General features: G+C 46.5%; 1 protein-coding gene across 2 annotated transcripts in view; it reads left to right on the forward strand.

Annotated features, from left to right (window-relative positions):
* Positions 1-3078, forward strand: part of cab39l (calcium binding protein 39-like) — an 89877-nt gene extending 86799 nt beyond the window's left edge. For both annotated transcript variants that reach the window (XM_086006440.1, XM_086006441.1), the window contains exon 10: positions 1538-3078. In XM_086006440.1, coding sequence (XP_085862566.1) covers positions 1538-1726 — 189 coding nt within the window. In that variant the 3' untranslated portion in view covers positions 1727-3078. The remainder of the gene's footprint in view (positions 1-1537) is intronic.
* Positions 3079-20604: the final 17526 nt, after the last annotated feature.

Here is a 20604-nt window from a genome sequence, read left to right on the forward strand (position 1 = left end):
TGGCAGGCAGTGACTAGTGGGGTACCACGGGGATCGGTCCTTGGACCCCAGCTATTCACAATATATATTAATGATCTAGACAAGGGAACTAGATGTAATATCTCCAAGTTTGCAGACGACACAAAGCTGGGTGGGCATGTGTGCTGTGAGGAGGATGCCGAGAAACTCCAGTATGATTTGGACAGGTTGGGTGATTGGGCAGAAGCATGGCAGATGCAATATAACGTGGATAAATGCGAGGTTATCCACTTTGGTGTCAAAAACAGGAAGGCAGATTATTATCTGAATGGCAATAGACTGGGAGAAGGGGAAGTGCAACGAGACCTGGGTGTCCTTGGGCACCAGTCGCTGAAGGTAAGCATGCAGGTAAAGCAGGCGGTTAAGAAGGCAAATGGTATGTTGGCCTTCGTAGCGATTACTCTTTTTTTTTTTCTTCGCCCTCTTTTCCCCCCCCCCCTTAGTTTGGTCACTAATTGCCACAGTTTGACAACAACATCTTGCATGTTTACATTTTACAGCAACAGGGTGTCTGGACTGCTATCATCAATGCAGCACCCGCTGAGGCACTGATGGAAGGTGCATTCCTTCGGAGAAATGCTGCATCTGCCAGTTTTGCTTCCCTCTGAGATGGGAAGTATGACTGGGGACTGGCCCACTTCATCTGATCTAGTGTCTCGGGCCAATTGAGCTTTTTGTGCTTGGAACATATCTAATTGAAATCTAACTATCTTGTGAAAGGATAATGCATTCATGATCCTGATATTTCAGTCAATGTCAACATAAGTGTTTTTCGCTTAAACTCTCTGTTGCTTAGTTTTATATTCTGAAAACTCCTATATGTCTTTATTGAAAATAACTGTAGCAGAAAAACTGAAAAAATTGTCTTCCTTTCATGAGAATTGACCAGAGTCCCACATAAATACCACTGCAAGTCTGCCGTAACAAAGCAGGAAACCCTCTTGGTGACCGGACAGCTGAAAGTAATTTTATTCTAGCTGGAACTTTATTCTGCAGCCCCGATGTGTTGTAGAGTGTGGTGCGAGGGTTTGATTTCCTGTGCTGCGGGCCCACTGGTTAAATTGTTGGTGCAAAGCTGCTTGCTGTTCTGTTTGTTGTGTCCATTGCCCAGTGTCCTACCAGAGGAAATGAAACCCCTTTGTCTTCCGATAGCCTCGAGCTTCATTGTATTACCATCCTCACCCAAAGTTTTAAAATAAAGAAGGAAATGAACCGAGTGGATGTGAACAGTTTGCGCTAAACCACAAGAACTAGGGGGTGTGATGAGTTAAGGAAGCTGCAAGCTGCTAGACAAATAAGTCCCTGTGTTTAGTTCATTAAATTCCCAGTTCGTGCAGCAAATCAAGATTTTGTGAAACATTTATTAAAAAAATTAGAAGAAATGAATGGGTGAGGAGGGCACGATTTGATGCCACGGTAGGAAGAAGATTAAAATGGTATACATGAGACCCGGACATCAGCTGAATTTGCCTCATTTATGAATAACTTGCATGTTTATCTCTCTCTTTGCCCTCTCTAGGTTTTTGTGGCAAATCCCAATAAAACACAGCCCATCCTGGACATCCTGTTGAAAAACCAGACCAAACTGATAGAGTTCCTCAGTCAGTTCCAGGCAGACAGAACAGATGATGACCAGTTTAATGACGAGAAGTCCTATTTGATCAAACAGATCAGGGATTTGAAAAGACCAGCGCCTCAACAGTCCTAACACATTTGGTTAGAAGCAGCGTCTATGGATGGAGCTTTAACTATTTGCCGCACCTGTATACAATTTGATTACATTTCTTTGTAGGGAAGGGATTGTGTAGTAACAGTAACTCACTTCTAATATTTATATACAATAAAACTAATTTTATTCATGCATATTGTCTTTCAGAGTGCCTGTATATTAGGTTTTTTTCCTCCTACATCTATGGTTGTATGTGGAGTTAGGAGTTTACATACTTGTACAGTAGCAGTGATTCTTTGCCCTGCTAGTTGTTTTAAATTTTCAGGTAACCATGGCTGGGTTGGCGTGCTATTGGTGAGTTGGTTATGGCCTCAATGGCTTTGATTTCACTTGCTACTGTATTACTGTGTAAATTAGGTTATTTTTTATTTTGAGTAAGTTTATCACTATGGATTAGGGAAAGTCTGCAGTACTACCTGTTCACAATGGTAAGTGCGCAGAGCTTGCTTCTTTTGAGATGATCTCTGATTAGCTTTAAGAATGGGCTTCCTAAATCTCCGACGTGATTCCACGGAAAAGCACCCACCATATTAGCCCTATATTAGATTAACTAGAGACTAAGGTATTTAACCTAGCTAAGCTTCAAGAGCAGACACCCTATGTCTATCCCTGTAAACCTACTCATTTATATTGGTACACAATTTTTATTGTGAACAGGTCAGCATAAAGCAGATAAAGAATGATTGGTGAATATTTTCTTTAATAAGTATAAAAATGAAACCATGTCCCAATCATTTTTTTTATTTACTTGGCAGGGTTCGAGCTGTAATTTAATTTTGTGGTTGCACATATCGTTTTTCTTTCCAAAACGTGTAATTGTACATACATGGTTGCATTCAATGAATACTTATTACACTGTACGGCTGCAGTTAGAAGTAACTGCTCTGATGGTCAACTTTTCACAAAATCGCATACAGCCTAATTTGAGTACTTTTTAAATAAAAGATATTAAACTTATGAAAAGCTTAATTTGTTTTTTTTTGTTTTAAATGATTTATGCTGTATGCCAAAACTGTTTCACTCAATTTCATTTAAAGATGTAACATGGATTCTGTATTATTTAGAGAGGTCATTAATTCTATAAATTGCTAATCGTGTTTTTTTTTTACACTTCAAAATCAGATGGTTTGGGGGAATTCTTTCTGTACTGCTACTATGAAGTTGTGAAACATTGTACCAGCCTTACTAAGGCAGTTATTACTGAAGAAAATTATATAGAGAATACTTCAGATTAAATTGATAAATTGTTTATTCCACTGGTGAATAACTATACAACATTTGTGTGGACATAGTTGAAAAATTAAAAAGAAAACTTGTTTATTAAGACTACAGTTCTGGTCCGTTATGGTGATTTTATATTGTATCAGAGGATGTGTAGTAATGTGAGCAAACAGTGTAGTATTTCCCTTCAATTTTAAGGCATCACTTAATCTTTTGCCAATCTCATCCTCTCTTACCTCCTTTATTCCCCTCTTTTTTAACACTTCCCCCCCTTCCTCACGAAGCTGAGAGTGTTGGCAGGTTGTTCTCAATCTTAAATAAATTCTGCCCTCCTCTCACAGCACTGGACTCATGCTAGGTTACAGTTCCATGGGCAACAGCCATCCTCCAGTGCCTCACTCAAGTGACGATTCTCCTTATATGATGCAAGTTGTTTGATTGGAGGGATTCAAATGATCCTATTCTGGTCTGACCACCCCATGTGTGTGTTTCCAGCCAAGATTACTGGATAGCAATGGGGGGGGCAGGAACCCCAACTGATTTGTGGTATCCCTATTATCGCCCTCTTGAAGTCGGCTAACTCCGTACAGACTGAATTAAACCTGGGATCTTCTGGTCTATGTGTCGGCTACATGCTACCTACACCAAAGGAAGCATTGGTAAACGGATGAGTTTTAGTGACTGAGACACTGCAAAGTCCTCGAGGAGAGTTGTTGTAAGGAAGTTGTCTTGTTGACAGATGGCCCTAATGAATTACACAGTTACTCATTTTCTTAATCAGCCTGTGAACTTTCTGTAGCATCTATTTTGATGCCACAAAGTTTTTTTTTTTTAAATGAGTGTTTTGCTGTAGACCAAATCCCAGGAAATGCAGATTGCAACTGAACAGTGCAGCAAGAAGATATGTGCGAATCTTTCCAACAGCAATATATAGAAATATTCTTTGAGAAAATAACAAACATGCTAGTTGTGAAATAAAAGCAGGAAATGCTGGAAATACTCAGCAGGCCAGGCAGCATCTGTGGAGAGAGAAACAGTTAATGTTTCAGGTCAATGACCTTTCGAAAGATCATCGACCTAAAACGTTAACTCTGTTCCTCTCTCCACAGATGCTGCCTGACCTGCTGAGTATTTCCAGCATTTCCTGTTTTTATTTCCGATTTCCAGCATCCGCAGTACTTTGCTTTTATACTAGTTGGGAAGGCCTGCGGAAGTCCTATTGCATCCAAATATGCATATGCTAGTTTGTCAATAACGTGCGTTATAAACTGCAAATGTGTTCAGACTGGATGTTGCTGTGGATTAGATCCCTTTCACCTTTTGGAGCCAAAGTTCAAACTTAGTCTTGCCTGATGGGGTGTAAGTGTCCTTCGTGCAGCTCCGTGTGGAATGAGATTGGCCTCAGTCCCGTTCCCAGTAGGTGCGAGTCTGTAAACTTAAAACTGCCCTTCCGAAAACACCAAATTGCCAGGCTGATTTTGAGAAGTTATGAATATGGAGCGATGTGGAAAAATTAAACTTCTTTGAACTTTGTGTGAGGATTGAGCTCTCTCTGGTGTTGGATACAGGGTAAAAGGTTTCTCTGCCCCTGAAGATAGTGATTGTGCTTGCCTCTCCTTAATTAGCCATTCTTAAGGTGGGTGACTGGGAAATGCTTTTTTGGTAGCCAAACAACAAGGGGAGGTATCCTATCCACATGAGCACTTTGTCATCCAGTGATCACTGGATGACAATCAGCAATAGGAGTCCTGCCTGCTTTACCCAACGTATTCTCCAAGCCTGGCACTCCCTCCACTCTCCCTGAGCTGTGCATTTACCCACTGAGCCATGCTGATTGACATGTGCCAATTTGTTTTTAGTAAATTTTTAACATTCATCAAAGTGAGGGAATTCCAATGCTGATTGTTGAAGTTTTTCTTCCAAGGGGCATTCTCCTGCACACACCATTGGCATAAGACAGCAGTGAGTTGTGTTCCTGTTCTGGGAGGGATGGGGACAATGACATGAGTCATAACCTCACCTATAAGAAATGGCACTGTGACCGCCCTCTTCCTGCTCAGTCCATGGAAGGCAAACCTGTCCCTGGGGCTTCAGTTCATTGTTTGCCAGACAAGAAGGAGTAGAAGACACTGGCTTGAAGGTTTAGAGGAAATGCAATGTGTGGACAATGCTTCCTTAGAGGAAAGATGAAGACTCTACTAGAGGTAGGTAATCTCCTCACTAGGCACCCTCCACACACTGCTGGAGCCTGTCCAAGTAACTGAACTAGGAAGAGAGACATTCTTGCAGGCAGGAAGGGAAACCAATCTCTAGAACAAAATTTCCACAAAAGATCTAGCATTCCCAGCAAGGTCTAAACAGCAGTGTTTGGTACAGCTGTTAATGGCGATTTGCTTGAGTAAGGTCCGTACCCATGAAGTACCTTCACTGCCCTTGGGGTCCTTGCCTTTCAGGTAGTAGCAATAAAGGATACATTTAACTAATCAATGGGGAAGATGCAATTCAGCCACTACTTATCCAATGGTGTAGGACAGTAACAGAAAAAGTTAATACTACTTTTGGAGAGACTTCTATCTACATAGCTTGTTGGGGAGTGATGAATATTAATGAAGTGGATGGGCTCTTCAAGTTGTGAGGAGGGAGTAAACATTCTGAATGGCTATCACCTGACTTGGATGAAATGGTGATATTCCTATAGACAGCAACCTTGAATGGGTTCAAACAATTACCGAAACCAGAGAGGTGGTTTAGTTTTTGTCACTGATTCAGACCATTTGTTCAGCTGTCTCTGCCACATTCCCCCCCACCTTCCCTTGCCCACCAACCCAAACCTCCCCTTTGTCCGAGCACTGAACTCTTGCTCCTCTAGTTACTCGCTGGTTGTCTGCCTGTATCCTAACTCTCACCTAGTCCTGTTCACCCATCACCCCTGTGCGCACTGACCTACATTGGCTCCTGGTGTGGCAACGCCTCGATTTTAAAATTCTCATCCGTTTTCAAATCCCTCCGTGACCTCACCCTATCTCTGTACCCTCCTCCAGCCCTACAACCCTCCGAGATCTCTGCACTCCTCCAATTCTGGCCTCTTGTGTGTCCCTGATTTTAATGGCTCCACCATTGGTGTCTGTTGTATCCATGTGTTAATGGAGACACGGAATGCAGGAGTTGGTTTAACGGGTGTTTACTGAACAAAGTCTGGAGGTGAACTAAAAGATACAAGACACTATACAGGCTTATATAGCCGAAGTGGCCATTACTGGCATTACAGTACACAGGGGCTCTTAAAGGCACATACACCACAATTCCTCCCCTTTTAGACAACCAGTACATAACATTTTAAGTAATCATTAATTAACATGTTTACAAGAACAATAATCTACACATTTGCTGCAGTTAATCAATTATAAGTCGTCTCTCTGGAGGCTTCCTGACTCAGTCCGGATAACGCCGCGGTGCTGTAGTAGTTTTTGGTGGTGTAGTAGGTTCTTTTGGCAAGGTCGATTCGGCTTGAATGCCAGTGTCGGGTTCATCTGGTTCCAGTATCACCGGATCGGAGGTAGATACTATGGGTATCTCTGTTTCTTCATTAGGTGTATAGAGTTGTGGTGTAGGTTGTCCCTTTTCGGATGACTCTATGATTTGGTCAGCATGGTGCCTTATTATGCTTTCTCCAATGTCCACGGTATACATCAGCGGTCCTAGTCGTGTGCAAATAGTTCCAGGCTGCCATTTCTCGGTATGGTAGTCCCGGGCCAAAACTTGTTGACCTATCTGGATGGTTCTAGTTGGCCTTTCATTCATGCCTTGAAATTGCCGGTTCTCTACGTCCCTTCTGATGTTTGGTTTGATCAAATCCAGCCGGCATCTTAGTCTTCTATTGAAAAACATCATGGCGGGAGTTTGGTTTGTAACCACATGTGTTGCATTCCTGTATGCAAACAAGAAGTTATCTACCTTATGCTGTAGATTTATGTCTTCATTACCCATGGCCTTGAAGGTCTGGACAAACCTTTCAGCCAATCCATTGGTGGCGGGATGGTATGGGGCGGATGTGTAGTGCTTAACCCCATTGTTTTTTTAAAGAACTTCCTGAATTCTTCGGACACAAATTGCGGTCCATTATCAGAACAGATCTGTTCAGGCAGCCCATTCCTGGCAAATATGGTCCTTAATACTGTGATGGTTTTTTCCGTGGTGGTGGAGGACATCTTTATTACCTCCGGCCACTTGGAGTGTGCATCAACCGCGATTAAGAAAATTGAGTCCATAAATGGACCAGCAAAGTCGATGTGTACCCTTTGCCATGGAGATGAGGGCCACTCCCATGGATGTAGAGGGGCTTGTGGTGGGGCATTTTGGACCTTCGGGCATCCTAGACAGCCCTTGATCATTTCTTCGATGTCTCCATCGATACCTGGCCACCACACAAACGCTCTGGCTAGGTTCTTCATTTTCACTCCACCCAGATGCCCCGCGTGAAGCTCCTTTAGCACTTTATCCTGGCGTTTGGGTGGAATCACCACTCTGGATCCACACATCAAGGTTCCTCAGCACACTGACAGCTGTTCTCTTTGCGAGAATGCTGGCAACAGTGGTTCACCATGTGCTGGCCATCCCTTCACCGTTAAATCGTAGACTCGTGAGAGAGTTGGGTCATTTCTCGTTTCCTTTTCAATGGTAGAATTTGTTATTGGTAGACATTCCACTATGGTTGAGTGGAACATCTCCACTGGGTCCACTGTAGGTGCCTCTTCTACCGTTGGCAACGGTAGACGCGATAAACCGTCAGCATTTCCATGCTGTTTTGATCCTTTGTATTCTATGTCATATTGGTGTGCCCCTAGGAAAAGGGACCACCTCTGTAGCCTTTGCGCTGTCATAATGGGAACGCCCTTTTTAGGGTTGAATATGGAGACAAGGAGTTGATGGTCAGTCAACAAGGTAAATTTTTGTCTGTGTAGGTAATGGTTGAATTTCTTCACTCCCCATACCAGGCTGAGTGCTTCCCTGTCGATCTGGGCATAGTTATGCTCAGCTGAGTTCAATGAGCGTGACGCAAAAGCTATCGGCCGCTCCGAGCCATCAGGGAATCTATGTGATAATACCGCTCCTACGCCGTAAGGGGATGCATCGCACGCCAGTCTGATTGGCAGTGATGGGTTGTAATGAGCCAAAACTTCCTTGGACGTGATCAAGCCTTTGCATTTATGGAAGGCATGTTTACAGTCTTCGCTCCATTTCCAATTTACTCCCGTTTGTAGCAGTTCGTTAAGAGGGTGTAGAACAGTTGACAAGTTCGGTAAAAATTTATGATAGTAATTTATCAATCCCAGGAACGACCTTAATTGTGAGACATTTTCAGGTGCTGGGGCTTTTATGACCGCTTCAATTTTTTCAGGTGACTTATGCAACCCTTCTTCGTTAATTATGTGGCCACAATATGATATTTGTTTCTGGAAAAATTCGCACTTGGGGCGATTTGCTCGTAGGCCCCGTTCTCTCAGCATAGTGAGCACCTGCTCCAAATTGGCAAGGTGCTCGGTGTCGTTTTCTCCTGTTACAAGGATGTCGTCTAGGTAGCATTGAGTCCCCGGAATCCCTTGCAGGACTTGCTCCATAGCTCTTTGCCAGATAGCTGGAGCTGATGCTACTCCGAAAACCAGTCGATTGTACTGGTACAGGCCTTTGTGTGTGTTTATCGTGAGATACTTTTTAGAGGCCTCCTCAACCTCCATCTGTAGATATGCCTGTGCCAAGTCAATTTTGGTGAAACATTTCCCTCCGGATAGCGAGGTGAAAATATCTTCTATCCTCGGAAGAGGATACTGTACCGTGTGAAGGACCGGGTTTACAGTCACCTTGAAGTCCCCACAGATGCGAATTTTTCTCTGTTCTTCAGCTTTATCATTATTCAACGTTTTCTTCATGACCGGGACGATGGGTGTTGCCCACTCACTCCAATCTATCTTGGATAACATGCCTGCGTTTTCCAAATTCTCCAGCTCTGCCTCGACTGCTGGACGAATTGCGTATGGCACCGGCCTTGCCTTAAAAAACTTGGGAATTGTCGCATCTTCCACTTTTATTGAGGCGGTGATGCCTTTCAAGGTTCCTAGTTCCTGTTGAAACACTTCTTTGGCGTTGGCCAAGATGTCTTTTAATCGTTCAGGTATGACGTCGTCGTCATTTTTTTTCTTACTGGTCACCGTCAGTCTAAACGTATCTTCCTGATCCATTCACATCCCAACAGCGGTGGACCACCATCTTGCAGAACGTATAAATACAACTTCTGTATTTCCTTGCCGTTGTATACAACAGGCACCCTTATTTTCCCTCTGGGGTATACTTTCTGCCCCGTATATGTTTTCAAGATAATGGATGTGTCTTTCAAAGGTATATGCGGAAATAGCCGCTCGTAATCCCATCGACTTATGACGGTCAGAGCTGATCCTGTATCTAGCTCCATTTTAACTGGGGACCCCGCTATTGTGAGGGTAACCCAAATGGTCTGGTAATCTTCTTTGGCAATTACATTATGTAATTTGAGACAGCTTAGTCTCTTGTTTCCGGAGTCGCTATCGCTCTTCTGGTCTTCAGAGCTACTGTCCGTCATCATTTGTACCTTTCTGTACTTTTCCTTATTGATTTTTTTTTCTGTCAGTGGATTTTTTGTTTCCAGATCGGCATACACGTGCAATGTGTCCCATCTTTCCGCATTGCCTGCATGCTTTGTCCTTGAACCAGCAGTCCCTCTGGTCATGGGTGGATCTGCTGCAGCGATAACATCTCTCGAAACCCTGTGTCATTCCATGGGTGCCGAAGTCCTGTGGCTTTTGCTGTATCTCTGCAGCTCCTCTTGCTGCTGCTTCGTATGATACAGCTGATGCGCTATCAATAACTCAAAAGACTGAGATTAAGCGAGTAATTAACAGGCTTTTATTAACAAGAGAATGAAGGTGTGCCTCGAGTGGTCGACCGGTCCAGAATACAAAGGGGCTGTGGAGCAGTCACCTTTATACCTGGATTCGTGGGAGGAGTCAGCCGAGGCATGTACAGGCATGTACACAGTGGAATACAAACAGTAGTTTACCACATTCACCCCTTGTTTAAAATTGAGTCCGGTGGGGTGAAGTGTATTAAAAGTTAGTGTATTGGAGTCTCTCCGGAGGTCTTGTCTGCCGCTGTGATCGACGTGGCGACGGCAGGGGTAGTGAAGCTTCCGGCGTCGAGTCCCGCGTAGGCTGGGGCACTGGTGTGTAGTCCTCGTAGATGTCGAGCGGGTCGCGGGGCCCAGGCCTGCCATCTGCTGGGGCTGGATATCGGATCGTGGGGGGGGATGGTAGTGGGTTACTGCGGCCCCCGAGGGTGCGAGGTCTCTTATGGAGACTGTGTCCTCCCGCCCGTCTGGGTACGCAATGTAAGCATACTGGGGGTTGGCGTGGAGGAGGTCGACCCTCTCGACCAGGGGGTCCATTTTATGGGTCCTCACGTGTCTTCTCAGTAGGACCGGCCCTGGGGACGTCAGCCATGGCGGTAGCGATGTCCCCGATGTGGACTTCCTTGGGAAGACAAACATTTTCTCATGAGGGGTGGTGTTAATGGCAGTGCAGAGCAGTGACCGAATAGAGTGGAGCGCATCGGGGAGCACATCCTGCCAGCGGGAGGTCGGAAGGCCCCTAGACTTTAAGGCTAGCAGGGCGGCCTTCCAAACTGTCGCATTCTCTCTTTCCACCTGTCCGTTCCCCCGGGGGTTGTAACTGGTGGTCCTGCTTGTGGCAATACCCCTAGCTAGCAGGTACTGACGGAGTTCGTCGCTCATAAACGATGAGCCCCGGTCGCTATGGATATAGCTGGGGAAACCGAACAGGGTGAAGAGGTCGTTCAGACATTTAATGACCGTGGTACTGGTCATGTCCGGGCAGGGGATGGCGAACGGGAAACGGGAGTACTCATCAATAATATTGAGGAAGTATACATTGCGGTCGGAGGAGGGGAGAGGCCCTTTAAAATCAACGCGAAGGGGCGAGTGGCTTTTATCAGGTGAGCCCTGTCTGGTCTATAAAAGTGCGGTTTGCACTCAGCGCAGACTTGGCAGTTCCTGGTCATGGTCCTGACCTCCTCAATGGAGTAAGGCAGGTTGCGGGCCTTGATGAAGTGGAAGAACCTGGTGACCCCCCGGGTGGCAGAGGTCATTGTGGAGGGCCCGCAGTCTATCGATCTGCGCGCTGGCACAGGTGCCACGCGATAAAGCATCCGGGGGTTCATTGAGCTTCCCGGGCCGGTACAAGATCTCGTAATTGTAGGTGGAAAGTTCGATTCTCCACCTCAAGATCTTGTCGTTTTTGATTTTGCCCCTCTGCTTATTGTTAAACATGAAAGCAACTGAACGCTGGTCAGTGAGCAGGGTGAATCGTTTTCCGGCCAGGTAGTGCCTCCACAATAGCTTGGGCCTCCTTCTCAACAGCGGAGTGTCTGGTCTCCGGGCCCTGGAGGGTTCGTGAAAAGAAGGCCATGGGTCTCCCCGCCTGATTGAGGGTAGCGGCCAGGGCAAAGTCGGACGCGTCGCTTTCCACCTGGAAGGGGATGGATTCGTCCACTGCGTGCATGGTGGCTTTGGCAATGTCTTCCTTGATACGGTGGAAGGCTAAGCGGGCCTCTGCCGTCACGGGAAAAGAGGTGGACTTGATCAGCGGATGGGCCCACTGGGCGTAATAAGAGAAAAACCCTAGGCACCTCTTCAGGGCGTTGAGGCAGTGGGGCAGTGGGAGTTCCATAAGGGGACGCATCCGGTCGGGGTCGGGGCCGATGACTCCGTGTTCCACAACACAGCCAAGGATGGTGAGGCGGGTTGTGCGGAATATGCACTTCTCCTTGTTATACGTCAGGTTGAGGAGTTTGGCGGTGCAGAGGAATTTTTCGAGGTTTGCGTCATGGTCCTGCAAGTCATGGCCGCAGATGGTCACATTGTCCAGATATGGGAAAGTGGCCTGCAACACATTTTGATCGACCATCCGGTCCATCTCCCTTTGGAAGACGGAGACCCCGTTGGTGACGCCAAAGGGAACCCTAAGGAAGTGATAGAGGTGGCCGTTTGCATCAAAGGCAGTATACTGGCGGTCCTCAGGGCGGATAGGGAGCTGGTGGTACGCTGATTTCAGGTCAATGGTCGAGAAGACGCGGTACTGCGTGATCTGGTTGACCATATCAGCTATGCGGGGGAGTGGGTAAGCGCCCAGCAGGGTGTAGCGATTTATTGTCTGGCTGTAGTCGATGACCAGGCGCTGCTTCTCGCCAGTCTTAACGACCACAACCTGGGCGCGCCAGGGGCTGGTGCTGCCCTCAATAATCCCTTCCTTCAGGAGCCGCTCCACTTCGGTTTTAATGAAAACCCTGTCCCCGGCACTGTATCGCCTGCTCTTTGTGGCGATGGGCTTACAGTCGGGGGTGAGGTTAGCAAACAGTGGGGGGGGGGATGACTCTGAGTGTGGAGAGGTTGCACCTGGTGCGCGGCGGGCAATTTGGAAGCTGCTGGCTGCGGACTGTGAGTGGGGGGAGGGGTCCACCGTACGCCATCGTAACACTTTTAAGGTGGCACTGAAAATCTAACTCCAGTAGAACGGCAGTGCAGAGGTCGGGCAGGACCAGAAGTTTAAAATTATCGTACACAGTCCCGTCTACTACGAGTGTCACCACGCAGTAGCCGCCAGTGTCCGCCGACTGGGACTCGGAGGCCATAGAAATCCGCTGGTGCGCAGGCAGGACTGGGAGAGAGCAACGCCGCACCATGTCGGGGTGGATGAAGCTCTCCGTGCTCCCAGAGTCAAAAAGGCAGATTGTTTCGTGACCATTTACCTTAATGTCCATTGTGGAACTGGCCAGCTGGTGCGGTCTCGCTTGGTCCAGTGTAACGGAGGCCAGCGTAGGGGTCGGTGTGTCGCTGCGGGTATCAGATGAGGTGGTGTTGGGGGCCTGCTGCGTCCCGGCTGTCATCCAAGATGGCAGCGTCCATGATCCCCATGTGGCTGGAGGTGTCCAAAATGGCTGCTGTTCCGGTGGTTCGCACATGGCTGGGGAGGCCCAAGATGGCGGCCCGCACGGCCCACATGTGGTGCTGCTGGGGTTCGGGGTGGCCTTGGCTCTGCAGATGCTGGCGTAGTGTCCCTTCTTCCCGCAGCCCGAGCAGATCGCATTTTTCGCCGGGCAGCGCGCTCTGGGGTGTTTGGCCTGGCCACAGAAGTAGCATTTCTGGCCTTGGGGCACTGCTGTCTGGCCTTGGGACACTGCTGCGGTAGTTGGGCCATTGCTGGGGTGGCACGGCGCTATGAGACGGTCCTACCGTGTCCCAGGCTGTCGTTCCCCGCGGCGTCCACGGTGCAGAGGAGTAGGCATCCATGCCCCGGTAGGCTGCGTCCAATGATAGTGCGAGTTCAGAGGCCTTGTTGAGGTCGAGGTCACTCTGCTCCAACAGTTGCTGTCGGGTGTAATTGGACCTGTGGCCCGCTACAAAAGCGTCCCGGATAAGTTCCTCTGTGTACACGGCGGCCTTTACATCCTTACAACCACAGGCCCGGCCAAGCACAGACAGTGCCTGAAGGTATTCCTCGGTCGATTCCCCAGGTTGTTGTTTACGACTCCCCAGAAGGTGCCTGGCGTACACTTCGTTCACTGGGCGCGTGTACTGGTCCTTGAGGAGCTTGATAGCATCCGCGTACGAGGTCGCGTCTTGGCGGTCAGGAATTTTTCGAAACACCTAAGCCAGTGAGTAAACTTGGTGGATGAGTCCGCCTCCCGATGATCTAAGTCCAGGCATGCTGGTGTGAGGATCTTCTCCATTATAAAAATCTTGTTAATAAAATTGATGCGCTATCAATAACTCAAAAGACTGAGATTAAGTGAGTAATTAACAGGCTTTTATTAACAAGAGAATGAAGGTGTGCCTCGAGTGGTCGACCGGTCCAGAATACAAAGGGGCTGTGAAGCAGTCACCTTTATACCTGGATTCGTGGGAGGAGTCAGCCGAGGCATGTACAGGCATGTACACAGTGGAATACAAACAGTGGTTTACCACAACAGCCACACTGAAAGCCTTGTCCAGTGTTAAATCTTTCTCAGAAAGTAGCCTTTTCTGTGTTCCTTCACTTAGGCGACCGCAGACGAATTTGTCTCGAAGAGAATCTGCCAGTCTTGCCCCGAATTGGCAGTGCTTTGACAGCTTTCTTAATTCGGTGAGGTAATCAGCGTTACTTTCATTCTTGTGCTGATTCCTCCTGAAGAATTTGAATCGTTCCGCTGTCAGCAGCGGTGTTGGGTTTAAGTGCTCCTGTAGGGTATCAACAATCTCTTTAAAATTCTTGTCCATCGGTTTGGCTGGAGTGATTAAGTTTCGTAACAGCCCGTATGTCCTTGCGCCCATTAGATTTAGAAGTACTGATGCCTTTTTATCATCCTCTATTTCATTCGCTGTGCAATATACCTCCACTCTTTCCACATATGTGGTCCAATCCTCTACATCACTATTGAAAGCAGTAATATTGCCAGTCTTAGGCATCCTGAAAAAAAATGGCGCCTCCCGCGCTTTCCTTTCTTCCCTGCCAAGAAAAAAATGGCGCCTCCCGCGCTTTCCCGCCGCTGCCGCTGCTGTTCTCCGCGGTTTTTATTTATAGATATTTTTAATAGTTGGAGACTCATTCCCGCCGGACTCTCTGGGACTTTTCCCTCCCTCTGCTTGGTCCGAACGCCGACCTGCTTTGCAGCGCTGGCCGTCTCCCGAGTGCTCCACCCTCCGTCTCTGTTTGCCTCCGCCTTCGCTGCTCGGCCCCGCTGCAGAGCCAGCCGATCGAGCCCCAGCCCACCACCCAGGAAGGATTATTGCAGTACCTGCCACCAGCCCGGCTAGCTGGTGAAACCACAGTTTTTTCTTTTTTTTTTCTTCGACCTTCGTCTGAGGAATCGATCTCCTTGAGGTGCTGCCGAATTGCAGGTAAGTCCGTTTCCAATTCGTCACCACTGTTGTATCCGTGTGTTAATGGAGACATGGAATGCAGGAGTTGGTTTAACAGGTGTTTACTGAACAAAGTCTGGAGGTGAACTAAAAGATACAAGACACTATACAGGCTTATATAGCCCGAGTGGCCACTACCGGCATTACAGTACACAGGGGCTCTTAAAGGCACATACACCACAGTGTCCATACCTTCAGCTGCCTAGGCCTTTCTACTTCTCTCTCCTTTAAGATGCTCCTTAAAATCTACCTCTTTGACCAACTCCTTATGTTGCTCGGTGACAAATTGTGTTTGATAACACTCCTGTGAAGTGCCTTAGGACATTTTACTACGTTAAAGGTGCTGTACAAATGCAGGTCAGCGAGCAGCGGGGTGCTGGGTGACTAGGACTTGATGTGTTATAATAAGGGCAGCAGAGTTTTGGATGAGCGCAAGTTTATGGAGGGTGCAATGTGGGAGGCCAGCCAGGAGAAAACTATGCGAGTTTTGTAGCATAGTTTTCTTCAAGCTGGGCTTCTGCAGTATTAAGTAATCCTGCTTCAAATCCATCCATTGTTTCTTGGATAGTAATCTGAGGAATGATCTCTTCTTCCCCTTGTGCTTATCTTTGTGGTTTTTTCCCCAGTTTCTCTTGCTTTTCAACGTGGTAACAAAGGCATGGTTTGTTACCTCTAGACTAGACTAGAAGAGTCTTTTACCTCTAGACTCGACTATTCTATTCTAGTTGTGGCTAGAGGTAACAAAGGCATGGAGGAGGGTTTCAGCAGCAGATGAGCTGAGGCAGGGGCGGAGACTGGCGACGTTCCTCAGGTGGAAGTAGGAGGTCTTGGTGATGGAGAGGATGTGAGGTTGGAAGCTCAGCTCAGGTCAAATATGGCGCCATGGTTGCAACAGGTCTGGTTCAAATAGAGTTCAACAGGAGAACTGTGGCACAATGGGTTGACACCTTTCCACTCTGGGACCTGAGTTTGAATCCAGCCTGCACTAACGGGATGGAAATCTCTTGTCGGCTGGCTTTCAATGTCTTGCGTGAAATGAGGTTGGCAATCTCAACTCAGTTTGTAGTGGGAGAGGGCCAACAGCACAAAAGTGTCTACGATTTGGCACTAAAATGGCAATCTCATTTAGAGGCACCCACAAAAATGGCTGGTGTGGAAAATGGAAAGATTTGCACTAATGTGGTGGTTGGGTTTTCGGAATCTTGTGCTTTAAATACCTTATTAGGTTAGAGTAATGGGAACTTATTGCTATCTGTGGTTGTACTCTGGGAGTGTTCAGTATTAGAACATAAGAAATAAGAGCAGGAATAGGCCATTCGGCCCTTTGAACCTGTTCCACCAGTCAATAAGATCATGGCTGATCTGATCTTGGCCTCAACGCCACTTTTCTGCCTGTTCCCCATAACCCTCGACTCTCCTGTAGTTCAAATATGTCTATCTCTGCCTTGAATATATTCAATGACTCAGCCTCCACAGCTCTCTCGGGTAGAGAATTCCAAAGATTCACGACCCTCTGAGAGAAGAAATTCCTCCTCATCGCTGTCTTAAATGGGTGCCCCCTTATTCTGAAACTATGCCCCCTAGCTCTAGATACCCCCACTAGGGGAAACATCCTCTCGGCATCCACCCTGTTAAGCCCCCTCAGAATCTTATATATTTCAATACGATCACCTCTCATTCTTCTAAACTCCAATGAGTATAGGCCCAACCTGCTCAACCTTTCTTCATAATTCCTTCATCCCAGGAATCAACCTAGTGAACCTTGTCTGAACTGCCTACAATGCAAGTATATTGCTCCTTAAATAAGGAGCCCAAAACTGTACGCAGTACGCCAGGTGTGGTCTCGCCAACGCTCTGTATAGTTGTAGCAAGACTTCCCTACTTTTATACTCCATCCCCCTTGCAATAAAGGCCAACATTCCATTTGCCTTCCTAATTACTTACTGTACCTGCATGCTAACTTTGTGTTTCATGTACAAGGACACCCAGATCCCTCTGTACCACAGCATTCCGTAGTCTCCATTTAAATAATATGTTGTTTTTCTATTCTTCCTACCAAAGTGGATAACCTCACATTTTCCCACATTATGCTCCATCTGCCAAATTTTTGCCCACTCACTTAACCTATCTATATTCTTTACAGACTCTTCGTGTCCTCCTCACACTTGCTTTCCCACCTATCTTTGTATTGTCAGCAAATTTGGCTACAATACACTCGGTCCCTTCATCCAAGTCATTAATAGATTGAAAATAGTTGATGCTACAGCACTGATCCATCTGGCACCCCACTAGTTACAGTTTGTCAACCTGAAAATGACCCATTTAACCCGACTCTGCTTCCTGTTAGTTAGCCAATCCTCTATCCAGTCTAATATATTACCCCAACACCATGAGCTCTTATCTTGTGCAGTAACCTTTTATGTGGCACCTTATCAAATGCCTTTTGGAAATTCACATACACCACATCTAATGGTTCCCCTTTATCCACCCTGCTCATTACAGCCTCAAAGAACTCTAATAAATTTGTCAAACACAATTTCCCTTTCATAAAACCATGTTGACTCTGTTTGATTGTATTATGATTCTCTAAATGCCCTGCTACTACTTCCTTAATAATGGCTTCCAGCATTTTCCCAATGACAGATGTTAGGCTAACTAGCCTATAGTTTCATATAGAAACATATAAGACTGTGAGGGGGATTGATCGGGTGGATGCGGTGAGGATGTTTCCACTGATGGGTGAGACTAGAACTAGGGGGCATAATCTTAGAATAAGGGGCTGCCCTTTCAAAACTGAGATGAGGAGAAGCTTCTTTACTCAGGGTGGTGGATCTATGGAATTTGCTACCCCAGAGAGCTGTGGAAGCTGCAACATTAAGTGGATTTAAAATGGAGATAGACAGTTTCCTAGCAGATAAGGGAATTGGGGGTTACGGGGAGAGGGCAGGGAAGTGGACGTGAGTCTAGGTTCGGATCAGCCATGATCCTATTGAATGGCGGAGCAGGCCCGAGGGGCCGTATGGCCCACTCCTGCTCCTACTACTTATGTTCTTATGTTATGTTCCTGCTTTCTGTCTCCCTCCTTTCTTAAATAGAGGTGTTACATTTGCAGTTTTCCAATCTGCTGGGACCTTTCCAGAATCTAGGGAATTTTGGAAGATTACAACCAATGCATCCACCATCTCTGCAGCCACTTCTTTTAAGACCCTAGGATGCAGGCCATCCGGTCCAGGGGACTTGGCGGCCTTTGACATTGGTGATCAAAATGTAAAGTCTTCTCTTTCCCAGTACTGACATCACTCATCCTGATGAGTGTAAAACTTCACCAAAGTGAGAAACAAAAACAGGTACAAAAATGAATGAATCATAGAATCTTAGAAAACTATAGCGCAGAAGGAGGCCATTCAACCCATCTTGTCCGTGCCGGCCGACAAAGAGCTATCCACCCTAATCCCATTTTCCAGCGCTGGGTCCATAGCCCTGTAGGTTATAGCACTTCAAGTACATATCCAAGTACTTTTTAAATGTGATGAGGGTTTCTGCCTCTACCACCCTTTCAGGCAGTGAGTTCCAGATCCCCACCACCCTCCGGGTGAAAACATTTCTCCTTAAATCTCCGCCTAATTACTTTAAATCTATGCCCCCTGGTTGTTGACCCTTCTACTAAGGGAAATAGGTCCTTCCTATCCACTCTATCTAGGCCCCTCATAATTTTATACACCTCAATTAGGTCTCCCCTCAGTCTCCTCTGTTCCAAAGAAAACAACCCAGCCTATCCAATCTTTCCTCATAGCTAAAATTCCCCAGCCCAGGCAACATCCTCGTAAATCTCCTCTGCACCCTCTCTAGTGCAATCACATCCTTCCTGTAATGTGGTGACCAGAACTGCATGCAGTATTCTAGCTGCGGCCTAACTAGTGTTTTATACAGTTCAAGCATAATCTCCCTGCTCTTGTATTCTATGCCTCAGCTAATAAAGGCAAGTATACCTTCTTAACCACCTTATCTACCTGTCCTGCTACCTTCAGGGATCTGTGGACATGCACTCCAATGAGGACTAGAGAATTTGATCTCTCAGCTGCCTTTCAGTTTCTGACCATCTCTGGAGCACACTGTGCTGTGGAACTCACCCATAGTCTGGCTGCACAGAACCATCCACTGTGGGTGCAGTAGTGTAGTAGTTATGTTAGCGCAGTTGTTCTCAAATTTTTTTGCTTGAAGGACCCCTTTTCAAATGGATTAATAATCACAGACCCCCTCCCCCACCTCAATTCTAACACTATATAATACTCATAATATGAAAGTGCAGCATGTAAAGTGTTTTAATAATGCTTTTAAGAAAAAAGTTATTTACTTACAGATATCAGCGAAATGGGTGTGCCTGCTTCTCACACCAATTCTGGGCACTCTGCAGCAACCAATGGCCACTATTAGCCACTTAGTGCTGGACAATTTTTAAAGCCGTCAGCAGGTTGGCCAAGGTGAGTGAGGGCACGAACACCCATGCACATGCTGGGATGCTGCTATGAAGCACAACTCACCACCATACAGTCCCACTGGCATGTTCTGTAACAGCTTCACTATGGAATTGTACGTGTTTATGTGAACACGTTCAGGCACGTGCTTGAAGGGTCCCAGAGGCGCTCTGATCACGTGTCAGGAGAATGGCACAGGGTCGTGGCACCAGGGAGAGGAATCGGCTCGACGGTCAGGGCGTGCTCGTTGCAACGTGAGTGAGAGCTGTGGGCCTCTGTGAGGAGGCGGGCCCAGCCGTTGAGAATCATTCGTGTCGGTTTTATAAAGAGGAGCAGGCTTGAGATGAACTCCGGTCGCGGACCCGTTTGAGAAACACACTGGACTAGTAATCACTAATAATCTGGAGAACTTGAGTTCAAATCCCACCATGGCAGTTTGAGAAATTGAATTCAGTTTTAAAAATTTGGAAATAAAAAGCTGGTGTCAGTAAAAAGAGACCATGAAGCTGTCGGATTGTCGTAAAAAACCAACTGGTTCACTAATGTCCTTTAGGGAAGGAAACCTGCCGTCCTTAACCGGTCTGGCCTATATGTGACTCCAGTCCCACACCAGAGTGGTTGACTCTGAAGGGGCCTCGCAAGCCACTCAGTTGTGGCAATGGATGGGCAATAAATGCTTGCCTTGATATTCGTACCCAAGGCCTGAGAATGAATTTTTTTTTAAACTGGAGAGTTGGAGAAGGGAAGCCAACAGTCTGCAGTAAATGTGCTGGCTCGGAGATATCTTTAAAAAAAAGAGATAGCAACCTTCCAGCAGTTACCAATGATCTTTGAGTTGTTTGATATTTTTATATGGGAAAATCATCATCATGGTACATAGTTAGATGGGATATTGTCAGTGGCATCAGGTCAGGGCTCGTCTTGTGGGAATACATCCAAGTTTTGATTCGAATCAGCTGCTTTTCTAGTTTCATGTGATACTAACTCCTCTGCAATTCAGTTGGTTGGATAATACTTTTCCAGTCCTTTAAATGGACAGGCCAACAGGGATATACCCTTAGCCGATAGCAAAATACTGCAGATGCTGGAAATCCGAAATAACAACAGAAAATGCTGGAAAATCTCTTAACTTATACTCTTAACCGATTATTAGAGTTTGG

Source organism: Somniosus microcephalus, chromosome 14, assembly GCF_052327205.1.
Source record: "Somniosus microcephalus isolate GS21.2 chromosome 14, FLI_Smic_1.0, whole genome shotgun sequence".
NCBI classification, from domain to species: Eukaryota; Metazoa; Chordata; class Chondrichthyes; order Squaliformes; family Somniosidae; genus Somniosus; species Somniosus microcephalus.